Below are 13774 nucleotides of genomic sequence, written 5' to 3'. Positions count from 1 at the left end.
CCCGGGAGTCCGGAGCTTCATTTGTGTTTTCAACTCCCATCGAAAGGTTCTTTCGGTCGACTTCGGCACTATGCACCGTCGTGCGTTCCCAACCGGTTCCCCATTGAAAGTCGTTTCAAATTTTCGAACTTTTCAAATCAGCACTTTCCGGGTGGCCGGTTTGGGGGGAGTCCTGGGACCAATAGGGAATGCACTCTCTGTTCGCCAAACGAGCTTCCAAGATTGGATTAAGCATAAAGACCTTTCGCTTAAGACGCTCCGGCGACGGCGCCGATTTTAAGACCATAGGATCGTGTTTTTGTGCCAGAAAGGAATTTTCTTTCAGCGCGTTCTTTAAAGGCAAAGTCGAATAAATGGGGAAGTTACACATAGAGCAAAACGTGTGTTAAGCTGATACATTTTTTCGTTACAAGCTGGAGCGCAGACGATAACAGGCTTATTAAGAAATGTATGCAGTTTTTGAAGGAAAGTCTCTTCCTCGAATTCGTTGCATAATTAAAGGCCTCCTAAAGGGCAAACGTTTGGGGGTTTATTTACCTACGACAGGCTGTGTGACCGGCCGATCCTTTTAATCTTTGTATTAAAACTTCACAGCACACCGCACGTGCTGGCGAAAAATCATTAACGAGAGTCGGTCCCGGCCGGTTGTGCAGCCCATTTGCGGTGCCGGAGCAGCTTAAATGCTCCATTCCAAAACGGGCAGGATAGAGTACAGGATAACTGAGCAAATTTTTTTTTCTCCCACATCGCCCGAAAGGTCTTGCAGTCTCATGGCGTCTTTTGGTCCATTCCTAAGCCGAGAGCCAACCACCAAGTACGAAAGATCCTGCAGCTTTATGGTCTAACAGTCTTAATCTGTTCGCCAAAACTTTGACCACGACTTCACTGCCGCCGCTGCCGGTGCAGAGCTGCTGTGCTGCTCTGCTCCTTGTTGGAAATTCGGGGCCACACCGGAGCATCTTAGTTCCTGCACAGCAAGATAAACATATTAGGCAGCAAAGTTTCGCTTGCATCTCCTTACGGGTGACCTCCTTAGGATGTGCTTGACCCACGGCCCAATTACTGTTCGGAAGGATTCACATTTTCTATCGACTACGTGTCGGAAGAGGTTTGATAGGGCAATAATTTGGTGTCGAGTTCGATTAGCTTACACCACACCAAAACCATCCGTTATCATTAGCTCCAACCTCTCTTTACTAAGCTAAATTTGAGACGATTAACTGCACGTAAGAACAGTTCTAAAAATTAGTTTCAAAGCAGGTTTCATGTACTCATCGTCCATTTTGAGACTCCTCGGCTCTAATTACCATCGGGCTTCTTCTAATAGGACTGTTAGTAATTTCGGCACAGACCACAGGCGCTTAGTGCGGACAAATTTCCCTTTGAACCTAATCCACCATAACCATAACCATCGACGGCCACAACCTCCGACACGGTTCTGATTAGTTCACGGAGGCGATTGAATCATAAAACGAGCCGAGTCGAGTCGATGGGGCCGGGCCCGAAAATGTTATATCTTTCTCCGCCACTGCGGAGACGCGACCAAGACGCGGCGCCGTGCCAAGGTGGCGCGAACACCGCCTGTCGGCAACCAAACCGGAATCATTAAACTTTGCCAACTCCCATCGGCAGGCAGGTAGGCAGGCAGGGAAGCTGGAAAACTGTTTCCGTTCCACAAATCGTTTAAAAGCCCTTGGGAGGCTTCCCTACGGCTCACTCTCGCTAAGGCTCGACGGCCCCGGGGAGACTAATAAGCAAGCAGCACACGACGATGATCTGATCGTCGGTTGGGTTGTGTTTCTCAACGATTACGGTCACGCCACCCCGAAAGTGCCGGTTGGTCCATATTCCGGGCGGTGTAGTGATCATAAAATCGCAAAGTTCTCGTTTGCGCGCGACAGCGAACAACCGCAACATTCACATGAAGATAATACCGGGCCCCGGGAAAAAGGCCAATAAAATATTTAAAAGCACGAAACAGGTGCCCACCGCCCATCTTAAAGTTTTATTTTCAATTTTTCCACGACACTTCCTGTTGTTTACTAGCGCACGCCTGGGACGGTCCGGAGCACTAAGCGCATAATCCGAACAGTTTAGGCTATCCTCTTATCGATTCCGGGGGCACTCGTGTTCCCAATCGCCAGGGGAAGGCCAGGGCCGGCTCGACAGGTCCCGGGACAATTGATCCATGAACCGTGACGAACGCCAGTTGCGAACTCCAGCTGGAGTAATATCGGAACCACTTCCATTAAACGATCCTTATCTTTACGATCTGCCCCACTAATGGTTGGGCCACAAGGTACGGGCTGGTAAGTGCCCCGGAAGAGAATTTACTCCTTCTCCTTTTCGGGCGAGGAGTACCTTGAGTCAGCCCGCGTTGAGTACTACACAGACTTTGATTACTTGTTCGCTCGAAACCTTCAGCCCCGGTTCTGGAGGCTTCCGCCGTCAGCCGGCGCGATTTTAATGAGTGAACACATTTTCCAGCACACCGAAGTTATGCTAACCGGAACCTCGCATGCCTCGGCCAGCAAAGCTTGCCTGTGGAGCCGTTGCTGCGGTTGGTACATATTTTGCTAATAAATTTATTGGATTTTGATGAACAGAAGATATCCGTTGCATAATCAATGTGTAGTCAATTAAAAGAAGTATATACGTTTCGCTACGGGAAGCAGTAGTTGGATCCATCGATAGTCTTGATCGTTGCCCACCTTTTCTAAGGAAAGCGTTACACGCCGCAAAAAAGCTTCGTGAACCTCTTCGAGGCAGGATTGTGTAAACCAGAGGATAGAAAATGTAATAGCACCTCCTGGCGAAGAGACTTGTGGACCGTATCTTGGCCGTGGCCATCATAACCACCGCCAGCGGCAGAAGGATCACATTTCAGGGGAACGATTGTAATGCAATTGTGTTATATGACAGCGAAAAGGGGCGAGTGTAAGTGAATAAAAAACCGAGCAGAAAACAGAGCCCACGGATGGCGCAGTTCTTCAACGGCAACGGTCGGTAGCGGGTCGAGCGCGGGTAGACAGCTTTCGAAATGCCGTTCAATATTTCATGTCAAAATGAAATGAATAAAACTGGAACGAATGAGTTCGAGTTCGCCGGAACTGCCCAAAGGGGCTCCCGAGCGAGGCAAAAACTGCACATCAATTTGAATCCTCAACCGCGCCCGCTACCGCCACCCGCGTGCGGGTGTCCTGCTCTCTGGTGGCGCGATACAACAAAAAGGCGCGAAAGGAAACCGAAAGAATTGGCTGACTGGGTGGGTCAGACCTAAACCCATCAATTGGTGTTTGAAAAACTTCCCCAGACAATGCGAGAGAGAGTCACACGCACAAGAACGCGCGTTCCGATGGAGCGGAAGCTGTCGATGTTGAAGAAAAAATGGCAGTTCAACGACGGGGCTTCCAGCCGGGGAACTTTGGTCTCCGGATGATGTCCCGGAATGCATTGGAATGGCATCGAGACGGACCAGAAGAGCACTCCCCGGGAAGAGCTGCTCGGGAAACAAGTTGTAGATGAATGGGAAGAAACTTAAATTTATTACCGAACCTCCTGTGTGCTTCGTGCTCCGTTCCGTGCTGCTGGCTGCAGAACTTTTATTTATTACCACTTGTTTGCAAGCATCGCGATTCCGATTAATCGAATTGATCCTCTCGAGCAAGACTCCCGGTCCCCCGGTGTGCGGGCGCGCGGTGCCAAATAAGTTGGAAGAATCGCGTGACAATGCTCCTTCCAAGGCAGACTCCGTAAGGGTTGCAAACTCGAACTTGCCCTCGTCTCGCCCGAAAGATCTGGTGCAAAGTTTTCGCACCCTCAGTCAAAGACGCCCACCGCCAACGTTCTTAGCGCTTTATGGTCTGGTGATATCGCGCATAACGGGTGCAGATATCAGATATCAATTCGCGAATTGCCAGCGAGTTGGGTCTGCTAGAGATTATCAACTTCACTCGAGAGATACAGTGGAGCCAGACGATGAGTGAATGACTTACTTCTCCCTAACTTTCGTTCGGTTATTGACACCATAAAATAAAGTGCGTATTGATGGGTGCGTCGACGTGAGACGCAAGTTCCCACTGGTGCCAATTGCGATTTGATGGTCGATGGATGGATTTCGTTGCACATCCATAAAATGGGGGGTTGGCGATACTTTTGGTATCGTATTTTTCGTCTTTAGTTACATCTTAGCCGTCTTTATTAAGGGTGACTGGCGAAGCAACAGCATATTTATATTTGATGATGATGACGTGCCCAAACACAGCTTTCAAGCGGCATCAAGCTTTGCTTACCACTTTGTTGGCAATCATTGTTTAGTTATCTTAATTTCTTTATCAATATTGAGCAGAACTGGTACTGAGATCGTTTTTCGTTGAACGACCATTAATAACGGACAGAAATTACAAGAAATTTAGGAGTTTGAAAAGATTGCACACAAGTTTCAATACACATTTCGCATGCAATCGACTAGAGCTTGTATGCAAAAGAGCCCGCATTCAACCTTTTGACAGCTGTGTGCAAACTGTGTGTGTTGTTTACGTTTTGATTGTGCTTACGCGGAATAATCTCAATTAGTCATTCCGTTCCGCGAGTTCCGAATCAGCTGGGCTCGCGCTCTGTGCTTTCACAGTTTACCATTCCGTCTCGGTGTAAGGTCGTTGCTTTATCGTGAGCCCTCTCGTGCACGAGCGAGTAATTGCGGCCCGCATAACACGTTAAAGTGAAATCAGCCCGAGCTGCGAACGTTCGTGTTCCACTGCCCTTCACAACGGAGCGGAGCGGGCCTCCGTTATCAACGCCCAACGATCGCGCGCCATGCGTCAGCGGCCCACAAAGTACGAACGGGAGCTGCTGTGTGCATCTTGAAACGTTTTTACTCTTTGTTTCGCGAGTGCGTAGTGCGCGCCCAATCGATGTGACCACAGGAAGGCGAGCTTATCGATCGGCAAAGTTTGCCATAATTCAATCACGGTAGCCATGGATTATGCAACGATAAACTCGCGGCCACTGCTGCAGGATACCGACGATCGGGAGACGGACAGCGATGCATTTCTGGACGATAATTATGCGGGTTCGATAAACGCTTCGAGCAGCAACATTCCGGACGCGTCCAAGGAGCCCACCGAAACGCGGATCGTAGCCGCTGGAGCCGGAAGTCGGGTCGTCGCTCCGTTGGACAAGTTCCACTTTACCTACGCAGTATTCTACCTGATGGGCATGACGACGATGGTGCCGTGGAATTTCTTTGTCACGGCCGAAGAGTACTGGCAGTACAAGTTCCGGAACGTATCGTCCAACGATACCGGCATACTTACGCCGCGACAGCTCGAATTCCAATCCGATCTCAGCATCGCAGCGGCGGTCCCGAGTACGATTTTTCTCATCCTCAATGCCTGCGTTGGCCACCGCATTCCGCTGAACGTGCGGATGAACGGATCGCTGGTGTTAATGCTGCTCATCATGATCGGGACGACGGCACTGGTCCGCGTTGACACCGACCAGTGGCAGGATGCGTTCTTCAGGCTTACCATGCTCTCGGTCGTCGTAATTAACAGTAAGTGGTCAGACCCTTTAGGCGCCCTTCCCGGACTGAAAGATTAACGTTTTGGTTCCCCATTCCCGTTTCCGTAGGTTTCTCTGCCCTACTGACCGGTGGTCTGTTTGGGATAGCGGGACAGTTTAGTGCCCACTACATGACGGCCGCCGTGAGTGGTCAGGCGCTGGGAGGAATTTTCTCAGCCATCGCCGATATCATCGCCCTCACCTTTGCCAGCAACCCCACGACGACGGCGTTCGTGTTTTTTATCGTAGGATGCATGGTGTTGTTCCTGTCGCAACTCGCCTACTACGTCATGTCGAAGACGCTGTTCTTCAAGTACTACACCTCATCGAAGACGCTGATGAAAAGCTCACTGGAGGCGGACCCGGGTTCGCGCGAACTGTGCCCCCGTCTAGAACCCCGGTTCCCGGTGGTGTTGGGCAAGATTTGGCTGTACGGGTTCTCCGAGTGGCTCGTGTTCGTGACTACCCTGTCGATCTATCCGGCCGTGACGGTGCTGGTCGGTTCGCAAAACCATGGGCGTCCGTGGAACGACGTGTACTTCCTGCCCGTCGTGAACTATCTCCTGTTTAACACCGGTGACTATTTGGGGCGCGTTATTGCCGGGTTCTTCGAGTGGGTAAGTCAGTGTAGTGGCGGAACCAGGAAGTGGTGCATGGTCCTTACTTCTTTCCCGTTGCAGCCATCGAACAACCCAATGCTGATCAGCGTGGTAACGATCGGGCGGATCGCGTTCGTACCGGCGATGCTGCTGTGCAACATTACGCAGCATCACAATTTCCCGGTACTGATCCACTCGGATTACATCTTCATTGTCCTGATGGCCGCGTTTTCACTGTCGAACGGATACCTCGCCAACATTGCCCTGATCGGGGCACCACGATCGGTTGAATCGCACGAGAAGGAGATGGCCTCGTCGATGATGGCCGCCTTCCTCGGTATTGGCCTGGCGTGCGGTTCCACCATTAGCTTAATGATTATCGAAATGATCAAGTGATACACAGCTCTCCGGTAGGGCAATCGCGTCCCCGGGACCAAATAGGGAGGATTTTATTTACAACGAAACTCAACCCCCGGACAAACAGACACAGGTTACGCGTGCGCGGGTTCCGCTTTTTGGCCCCGGCCCCAATCGCTACTCTGTTATCCGCCCACCCGTCCGTTGCGAAGTGGTGCGTGGTTTCTGGACACATTTATAGGGTGACGATGTTCTGTTATTTTAACCACCTAATGTCCCCAGTGTCGATAGTTAAAGTGTCGTAACATTGTAAGATAATTACCTCAACCGCGGGCGACAGACCGTTCACTGATCCGACATAAAATGTATTCGTCCACGTCACTTGGTGCTCGAAGACTGGCTCTCGGTTGAAGATGAAGGAGGCATAGACATTTAAAAGACATACAGGCATACAATACATAATCATAGTAAACATGTGTAAGCATAGACGCAATAAAAACGTGATCGTGAGTAAACAAATTGGAACAAAAACAAAGAACTTCACCTTTGATTCCACAACAAATGCGCCGATCTTTCGCGGTTCCTGACCGTGACCGAGTTCTGACCGGAACGGGGATCCGAACCGTGCACTCATTACGGCCAATCACGAGCCATTATGACACACATTGTGCGGCCCGTTGGAAGCGGCATGGGCCGAAGAAGCTCGTTATCTTCGCTGATAACGGAGTGCAAGTCGCCGCAGAGGCCGCATGCTGCACTTGCAGGAGGGCGAACGAAAACACAATCGTCCGATCCAAAAGTCCAATGAACCGATTGTGAATGAATGACGGACGCCCATACTCCTTTCCCAGGAATTCCCAGAAAAATGCATTACGAATGCCTTTATGGTAATTGTTGGTTGCAAAGAGTGTGTGCTGTTTCGTTTCTTGTTTATTTCATGTATTTATTTTCAATTGCTTATCATCTCACAATCTCAACCGTCCGCGCCCCGCCACGTGGGTTCTCGCCGTGGTGTCCCACCAACGTCTTCAAAACATTTGTATTTCGTTTGGGTTTTTCAAATCGAATCAAACCTACTTGTAGTTTACTATCAGTTACTTCATATCTACAGTCACACAGTAATAGATAGTTGTTGTTGTTTGTAATATCCTTTCTTCTTGCACAACGCTACGCTATTTTGCTACTGTTTCTTAAACTCCCTCCACACTACGACGATCGGTTTGTTAATGAACGTTTGTTTTGAAACACGTGTTATGCAGTATAATCAATAGCTTTATCGTTTGGCCGCTAGTTCCAGCCCCGTAACCTTCCGTCCGTCTTCCGGCCGCTAAGGGCGGAGAACGACTCCCGGAACGCCGAGGGCCGTTTACACCAGTCGAGCCGCAATTAATCCTACAAAAGTGATAGGAAAGAGAAACACTTGGCCACTTGGGTCGCCGACGCGGCACGGTGGTGATCGTGCCGCGTGTCCCGGGTTGGTTGGTGCTCTGACTGTATTCAATCACATATGTGTCACAATAAGATACTGTTGCTGCCTCGGGCCCCGGTCCCTAGAGTTCGTGCCGAGTGCATCGACACTGACCAGTAACCCGGGGTCCGAGTTTGTAATGTACAAGTATTCGCGATTATCCCCCGCCACGGCTCGGGGTCGGTCGAGAGTACGTCGAAGCCCAAAATCTGGAATCATCAGTCGAGGAGTTTGAGTATGATAAGTTTTGTTTTTCTGTTTTGTTAAATCGAACCGTCCATTCAGGGACCGTTAGTTTGAACGCGCGTGTTTTTCTATAAAAAATATGCAATTCCAAATACCCTCCTAGTGCGGCAATTTGAACATTCCAAACTGTAACGATAATACTTGTATGATGGTGTTTTGATTTTGTTTCTCTTCTTCATCTGTTTCTCAATGGCTCGTCCAATGACTAAAGTAACATGCATTTGTGTTTGCCGTCTTGTTACGAGATGCCGACATATCGATCAGAACATACGAGCTCGGGCGGGTTCGTATGGTAAATGAGGCTTAAGCCCTCGGAGGCCCGCGAGCAAGCTTAGGGCCACACGTGGGGCATGAAATATGGGAAACCATGAAACAGAAGACAGAATGAGTGAGTGTTGAGTGTTTCCTCTTTTGTTGTTCAACATTTGTCGTATTTTCGTACGTACAAGGCACATAGAGATAGAAAATGTAGTTTTCCGGTAACGTTTACGGTTTCGTCGATTTGTTTTTGAGTTTTCTCGGCTATCTTAACTCCGCTTTTCCTACGCTTTCGTGATACAATGTTAATCCCAGCGTAAAGTAGGTGCAAGGTGCAATTGGGTGAACCGAAAAGAGTATTATTAAAGAAACTGAAGATAAATTCAAAGAGAAATCCTACTTTCCGAAAGAAAGGCTAGTCCAAAAATTTCTTATACCGTTTCTCATAAGATGACAGTGGTAGTTGCCAGTTGATTGTCTTCGTTATCAATTGAAACCAAAGGATGGACGAACAACTGAAGCAAACAAATGCACGGAATCGGAAAGAAACAAAGCTACTGAAGGCTACGTGAAAGGAAAACGAGGGAAATTAAAAATGTAAAAAACGGACATTTATTAAACAGTTTTGTGCTAAATCTCTTCTAGGTCCGAGGCAAGTTTGATTGCTGCCAGAGACCTTGTTCTGGGAAATGTATAATAATTCTCAACAACTAACTAGCAGCATTCCTAGAGACACACCTACAGACACACACACGTACGTCCATTTTTGTTTGTTTTTTTCTTCTTCGAGGAGTATTCAAACTGATGGCCTTCCTTACAGGCTACGCACTAAACTATGTACAAAGGATTTGCTTTTTGCGCCACTTCGCCGCCTACTCCGAATACATGTTCTAAGTTAATAAGGTTGTTACATGGGGAGGTGGGTATATCACTTGATTCCACTTGACGACTCTCTATCTCTCGTTCCCTTCGCTGCGCCTACTACGATCTACCAGGGATACTTATGGGCTCTACAGTGGGCAACCTTGCCCTAGTCCGTGGTGGCCACGAGGAAACATCGACATGAATCGAATCGGTTCGAACGAGAACGACAAGAACAGGGTCCCGTGAAATCCTTCAGCAGTGTGTTAAAGTAGTACATCAATAGTGTAATGTAAGCGCGTTCGGTCTACTACCTCCGTCCCAATTCCTCCAGGTTTTTTGTCCCATTGGTCACAAGCGTGCCTGTGGTCGCAGAGCTATGCTGGGTCCAAGGGTCTAAAACATTCAATTCAAATAGTGCGTTGCGTTAAGTTTTGCTCTCTCTCTCCGTCTCTTACTCTCTCTGTTCATGGTTGACGACGTTACAACCCGGTAGTTGTGCGGCCGTCGTGCTTTCGTCGTACCGTTTTCGGTGAGTTCAAATGTTGGCCAGGGAATCGGGATACAAAGTTTGCTTTTCATAGCTTCCGATACCTTTTTGGGGGGATGGTGGTACAGATTGAGTCACTTGTGACGTGACCGACGTGTTAACGATCAATGTGTTCTATATTATCATTTTGTAGACCAAATGTAACACCCAATATTTATAAAACGTACTGTTCTTAACTACATCAATAAATATAATGTTGTTGTTGTTTGTTTAATCTTCTCTCTAATGGCTATCTTCCGGTTGTAGTGGTTGGTATGTTTCGTCGGTTACATTTCAAATATCTTCCTCCCTGCACCAACGTCTTAAAAGGTGCCCATTGTTTCAACCAAGCGCTGCGGGGACAGCTTGCGAGTGAAGCACTGTCGCAACACATACACACGTACATACATACATATATGTATATTAACGGATACAATACAATATATATATATAGTGATTGTTGTTACGTTTCTGCTGTTTGCTCATGAGAGAGAGAGAGTGAGTTGTTTAAGTATTCTGATTTAGTACGGATTACGTTTGCACGCTATATATTAATGTTAACATTCATCTTGTATATTGTTTTGTGTGTGTTTTGTTTCAGTATTATTTACTTGTTGGTTTTGCAATATGTAATTACGTTTTCGCTATGCTTCTAACTGCAGTTTAACGCTACGTATAGGTTTGCTTGTTTGCTTGACTGTGTCTATATTCCATTGCGTGGAACCGGGGTGTCCAGCGGAATGGTGCATGTTTACAATTTATACTAAATTCCCCGCGCGCGTTAAAGCTTCTCGTCTTCACCGGGACGATCTGTTAACTTATTCGAGTCCAAAAAAAAAAAACGTGAGTGTGAGTCGCACTCTTCCGCAAAACTTAAAAAATGTTGCAAACTTTGTAGAAAAGCAAGAAAGCCAACCATTTATTCTAACAACAAACACAATAATAATGCTATCACATAAATAATATTAAGCCAAACTTGCTAAACATTGCACATAAATCGAAAGCTCGCTTTATTCTCCCTAAAAGTACCCAGAACCGACCGACCCTCAGTCCGCCGAAAGATCCGAAACTAGTCCGTTTGTGCAAAATAAATATCAGTGTACTTCACAGCACAGCTTTCTTCATTCGTTCGTCTTCGGCTTGAGATTCGTTTAGACGAGATGGGCAAATTCCGGGATGATCTCGCACGGGATGAAAGATGCAGAACGCAACCAGGAGCACGTGGTTCAGACCTTCCCCGATCCGCGGGGCAATAAATGATCTCCAATCACGGGCTAAGATACCGTTCCCCTCCCTGGGGGGTTTCAAAATGTAGGTTAGCTACTCTAGAGGATTCTAGAATTATATGTCTGTTCTGTTTACAAAGATTTACCCGCGTTGTGAAAAGTGTGTGTGTATGCATTTACGCTAAGATTCCTTGTGTTCCGCCTTCCTGCAAGGCTCCTACTAATCAAACCTGCTAAACCTGATGTAGCCGCTTCGCTCATTTGTACCGTTTTACTACCCAACTAACCCACCCATTCTAGTCTAGTCTAGAGGAAGAAAACACGAATCAAATCCCCCTTACCGACCATCCCGACGTTCAACGTCCTAACATCGTTCCTTCCGCGCTGGCTTTATGCCTTGACTAAAAGTATGTTGAGTACCAAATTTCTCTCTCACCACTCGTGGCCACGCACTTCTCTCGGCAGCCCGCTTTCCCGCCGGGTTCACCGAAACAGTCCAACAGTCCTAAATATCCCACAACCTAATCCAACAACCTGTGTGTTCCCTGTGTGACCTGCCGTGTTTGAACCGCTCCCCTCCGCGCTTCCAAACTCTCCAACACGCACGTGACACGAACAATCGATAAGCACAAACGTTTTGAGATTTCTAATAAGTCCTTTTCAGGTAAGTGTGAAGGTAGCCCGCTACCTCGGTCTCTCTCTTTCTCTCGAAGTGACACTTTCGCTCGAAAAAGTTCACCCGGAAAAGTGTAACAGTAATTAGGCCAATAAGTGTGCTTAAGTAGTAGTAGTAGTTCTAGTAGTAATAGTAGTAGTAACAGCTGTAAGGAGTTTGTGATTTAAACGTTTGGAGCTGCCTTTTTGTTGGGCTTACGTTGGGCCGCCACCACCACCACGCTACGTGGCGTGAGTATTGTTGACGCTGTTCTCGTGAGCACTACCGTGGGCGGCACAAATGTTGCCACTGGATATGGAGGTCGCCGGCGGGTGCGGCGTGGTGCCACCAACCGACGAACAGCTCGTGGTGCTGTTGCTGGTGTTCAGGTGGACCAGGAATGTGTCCGAAATGCAGGCATGAGATTCTGCTTCCTTCTCCAGCATCGAACGTGCCTGCGGAATGGGGATGGAAAAAGGGTGGCGTGCAAATAGGTCAGTCACTTATCGTGGCGTGTTATCACGGTAAATATGGTGGCGGCGCAAAGTATCGTCCACCTCGGGCGCCGGGCGTTACCTTCAGCTTGTGGTCTTCCAAACCCTGCTTCACCGTGTCGTGCTGCCGCTGAAGCTCGTCCCGTTTCCGCTCGTACGTCGCCGTTAGCCGTACCCGTTCTGTGACGCCCTTTTCGACGAGCGTCGAGTCCACTTCACGCTTCATGCTGCCGGAAATCGGGAACGATTTGAAAGGGGGCACACCGAAGACAAGCGGAGAAGAATCATAAATAAAATGTGCCTCATATGAGCAACTGAGGCCCCCGGAGGAGCACACTCACCGCTCCAGCTCATCCTTGTCCTTGTGGACCATCGCCAGCTGCTTCACTTCGGTTTTGCGTGACAGCTGCAGCTGTCGCATCACTTCGGTCGTTTCACGCTCGAGTTGTGTCTGCAAAGAAGCCAAAGAGCTTAATGAGTGGCAATGAGAGCGCAGGCGACGCGCCAAGGGCCCTTCGATCCGGGCCCCTAATCCCTTTTCTCACCTTCAATTGCTTCAGTTGGCTCTCCTGCGACTGACGGAGCAAATCCTCCGCCAGGCCGTAGATGATTTCGTGGTACTTCTCCAGCACCTCCCGGTAGCTGCTGGCGTGCTCGCGGCAGATTTGCCGCAACCGTTCCGCCTGCGCGTCTCCCGTCACGTCCGTGTCCGAGGTCGCACACGGTGGCACCTTCACGTTCATGTCGGCCATGTTTTTGCTGCTGAACCGCTTCACCAGTTTGTTGCCCATCGCGAACTTGGACTTCTTCAGCGGGCCATCGGCACCGCCCCCACCGGCCAGTTCGCTGCCTTTCTGCGCCGCGTGGATCTTGAGCTTCTCCTTGTCGTGGCCCTTCTTGAGAGCTTTCAGCTCCTTCTCGAGTGCTTCCCGCTTCTTGCGGATCTGCTTGTCCTCAAATATCTTCTCCAGCGGATCGGCCACAATCTTACCGCTGCCGTCTTGGTGCTGCTGCTGGTGCTGATGATGCGTCGCAGAATCAGCCGTCCCAGCGGCAGTGCCCAGCGGTACGTTGGTGGTAGTGGTAATCGGTGGTCCACCGCCACCGCTGGACGTGACGTGCACGGTGGCAGCTGTCGGCGGCCGAACCCCTGCGCTGCCCGGCGCTGAATGGCCATCCAGTGAGGGCTGAGCCATGGGCATGGGCGACACTATTTTGGTCACCACTTCCAGTGGGGCCTCTCGCTCGGCATCACTTTCCGCCTGCGTCTGCTGACCGGTGGGCCGCTGTTGCCGGGCCGGACTTCCGACGGTGTTGTTGTCACTCGATTTGTTGAGTGTATCGCCCTTGCCTTTGCTCAAACCTAAAGATACAACGACAACTGGTCCGGTTAAATGGAGGAAAGCCAGCACGCAAAGCCCAGCGAGGCAAAACGGGAAGACGGGAATAGAGACAAAACAAATACAAACAAAATAAAAACCCGGGAACTCAAGCAGCAACATAAAACAATGCAACACAT

General features: G+C 49.1%; 2 protein-coding genes across 4 annotated transcripts in view; one reads left to right on the top strand and one right to left on the bottom strand.

Moving 5' to 3' along the window:
* The first annotated feature begins 4654 nt into the window (after window positions 1–4654).
* LOC128272042 (equilibrative nucleoside transporter 2) lies at window positions 4655–7021 on the top strand. Its single transcript, XM_053009757.1, has 3 exons — window positions 4655–5554; window positions 5632–6179; window positions 6243–7021. Exons 1-3 carry the CDS (start codon window positions 4978–4980, stop codon window positions 6555–6557), a joined length of 1440 nt encoding a protein of 479 aa, XP_052865717.1. The 5' UTR covers window positions 4655–4977; the 3' UTR covers window positions 6558–7021.
* Window positions 7022–11990: 4969 nt separating this feature from the next.
* LOC128274221 (1-phosphatidylinositol 4,5-bisphosphate phosphodiesterase classes I and II) overlaps window positions 11991–13774 on the bottom strand; it is a 43290-nt gene continuing 41506 nt past the window's right edge. For all 3 annotated transcript variants that reach the window (XM_053012337.1, XM_053012338.1, XM_053012339.1), the window contains exons 14-17: window positions 12801–13636; window positions 12597–12706; window positions 12338–12482; window positions 11991–12216 (exon numbers count right to left, since the gene is read on the bottom strand). In XM_053012337.1, coding sequence (XP_052868297.1) covers window positions 12004–12216; window positions 12338–12482; window positions 12597–12706; window positions 12801–13636 — 1304 coding nt within the window. In that variant the 3' untranslated portion in view covers window positions 11991–12003. The remainder of the gene's footprint in view (window positions 12217–12337; window positions 12483–12596; window positions 12707–12800; window positions 13637–13774) is intronic.

The sequence above is a fragment of the Anopheles cruzii genome, chromosome 3, assembly GCF_943734635.1.
Source record: "Anopheles cruzii chromosome 3, idAnoCruzAS_RS32_06, whole genome shotgun sequence".
In the NCBI taxonomy this organism is placed as follows: domain Eukaryota; kingdom Metazoa; phylum Arthropoda; class Insecta; order Diptera; family Culicidae; genus Anopheles; species Anopheles cruzii.
This window is presented reverse-complemented; position numbering and strand designations above follow the sequence as displayed.

Coding starts and splice junctions, on each gene's coding strand:
- LOC128272042 (XM_053009757.1), top strand. CDS start 4,978: ATGGATTATGCAACGATAAACTCGCGGCCACTGCTGCAGGATACCGAC. Junction 5,555..5,631: donor CTCGGTCGTCGTAATTAACA/GTAAGTGGTCAG, acceptor CCGTTTCCGTAG/GTTTCTCTGCCCTACTGACC. Junction 6,180..6,242: donor TTGCCGGGTTCTTCGAGTGG/GTAAGTCAGTGT, acceptor TTCCCGTTGCAG/CCATCGAACAACCCAATGCT.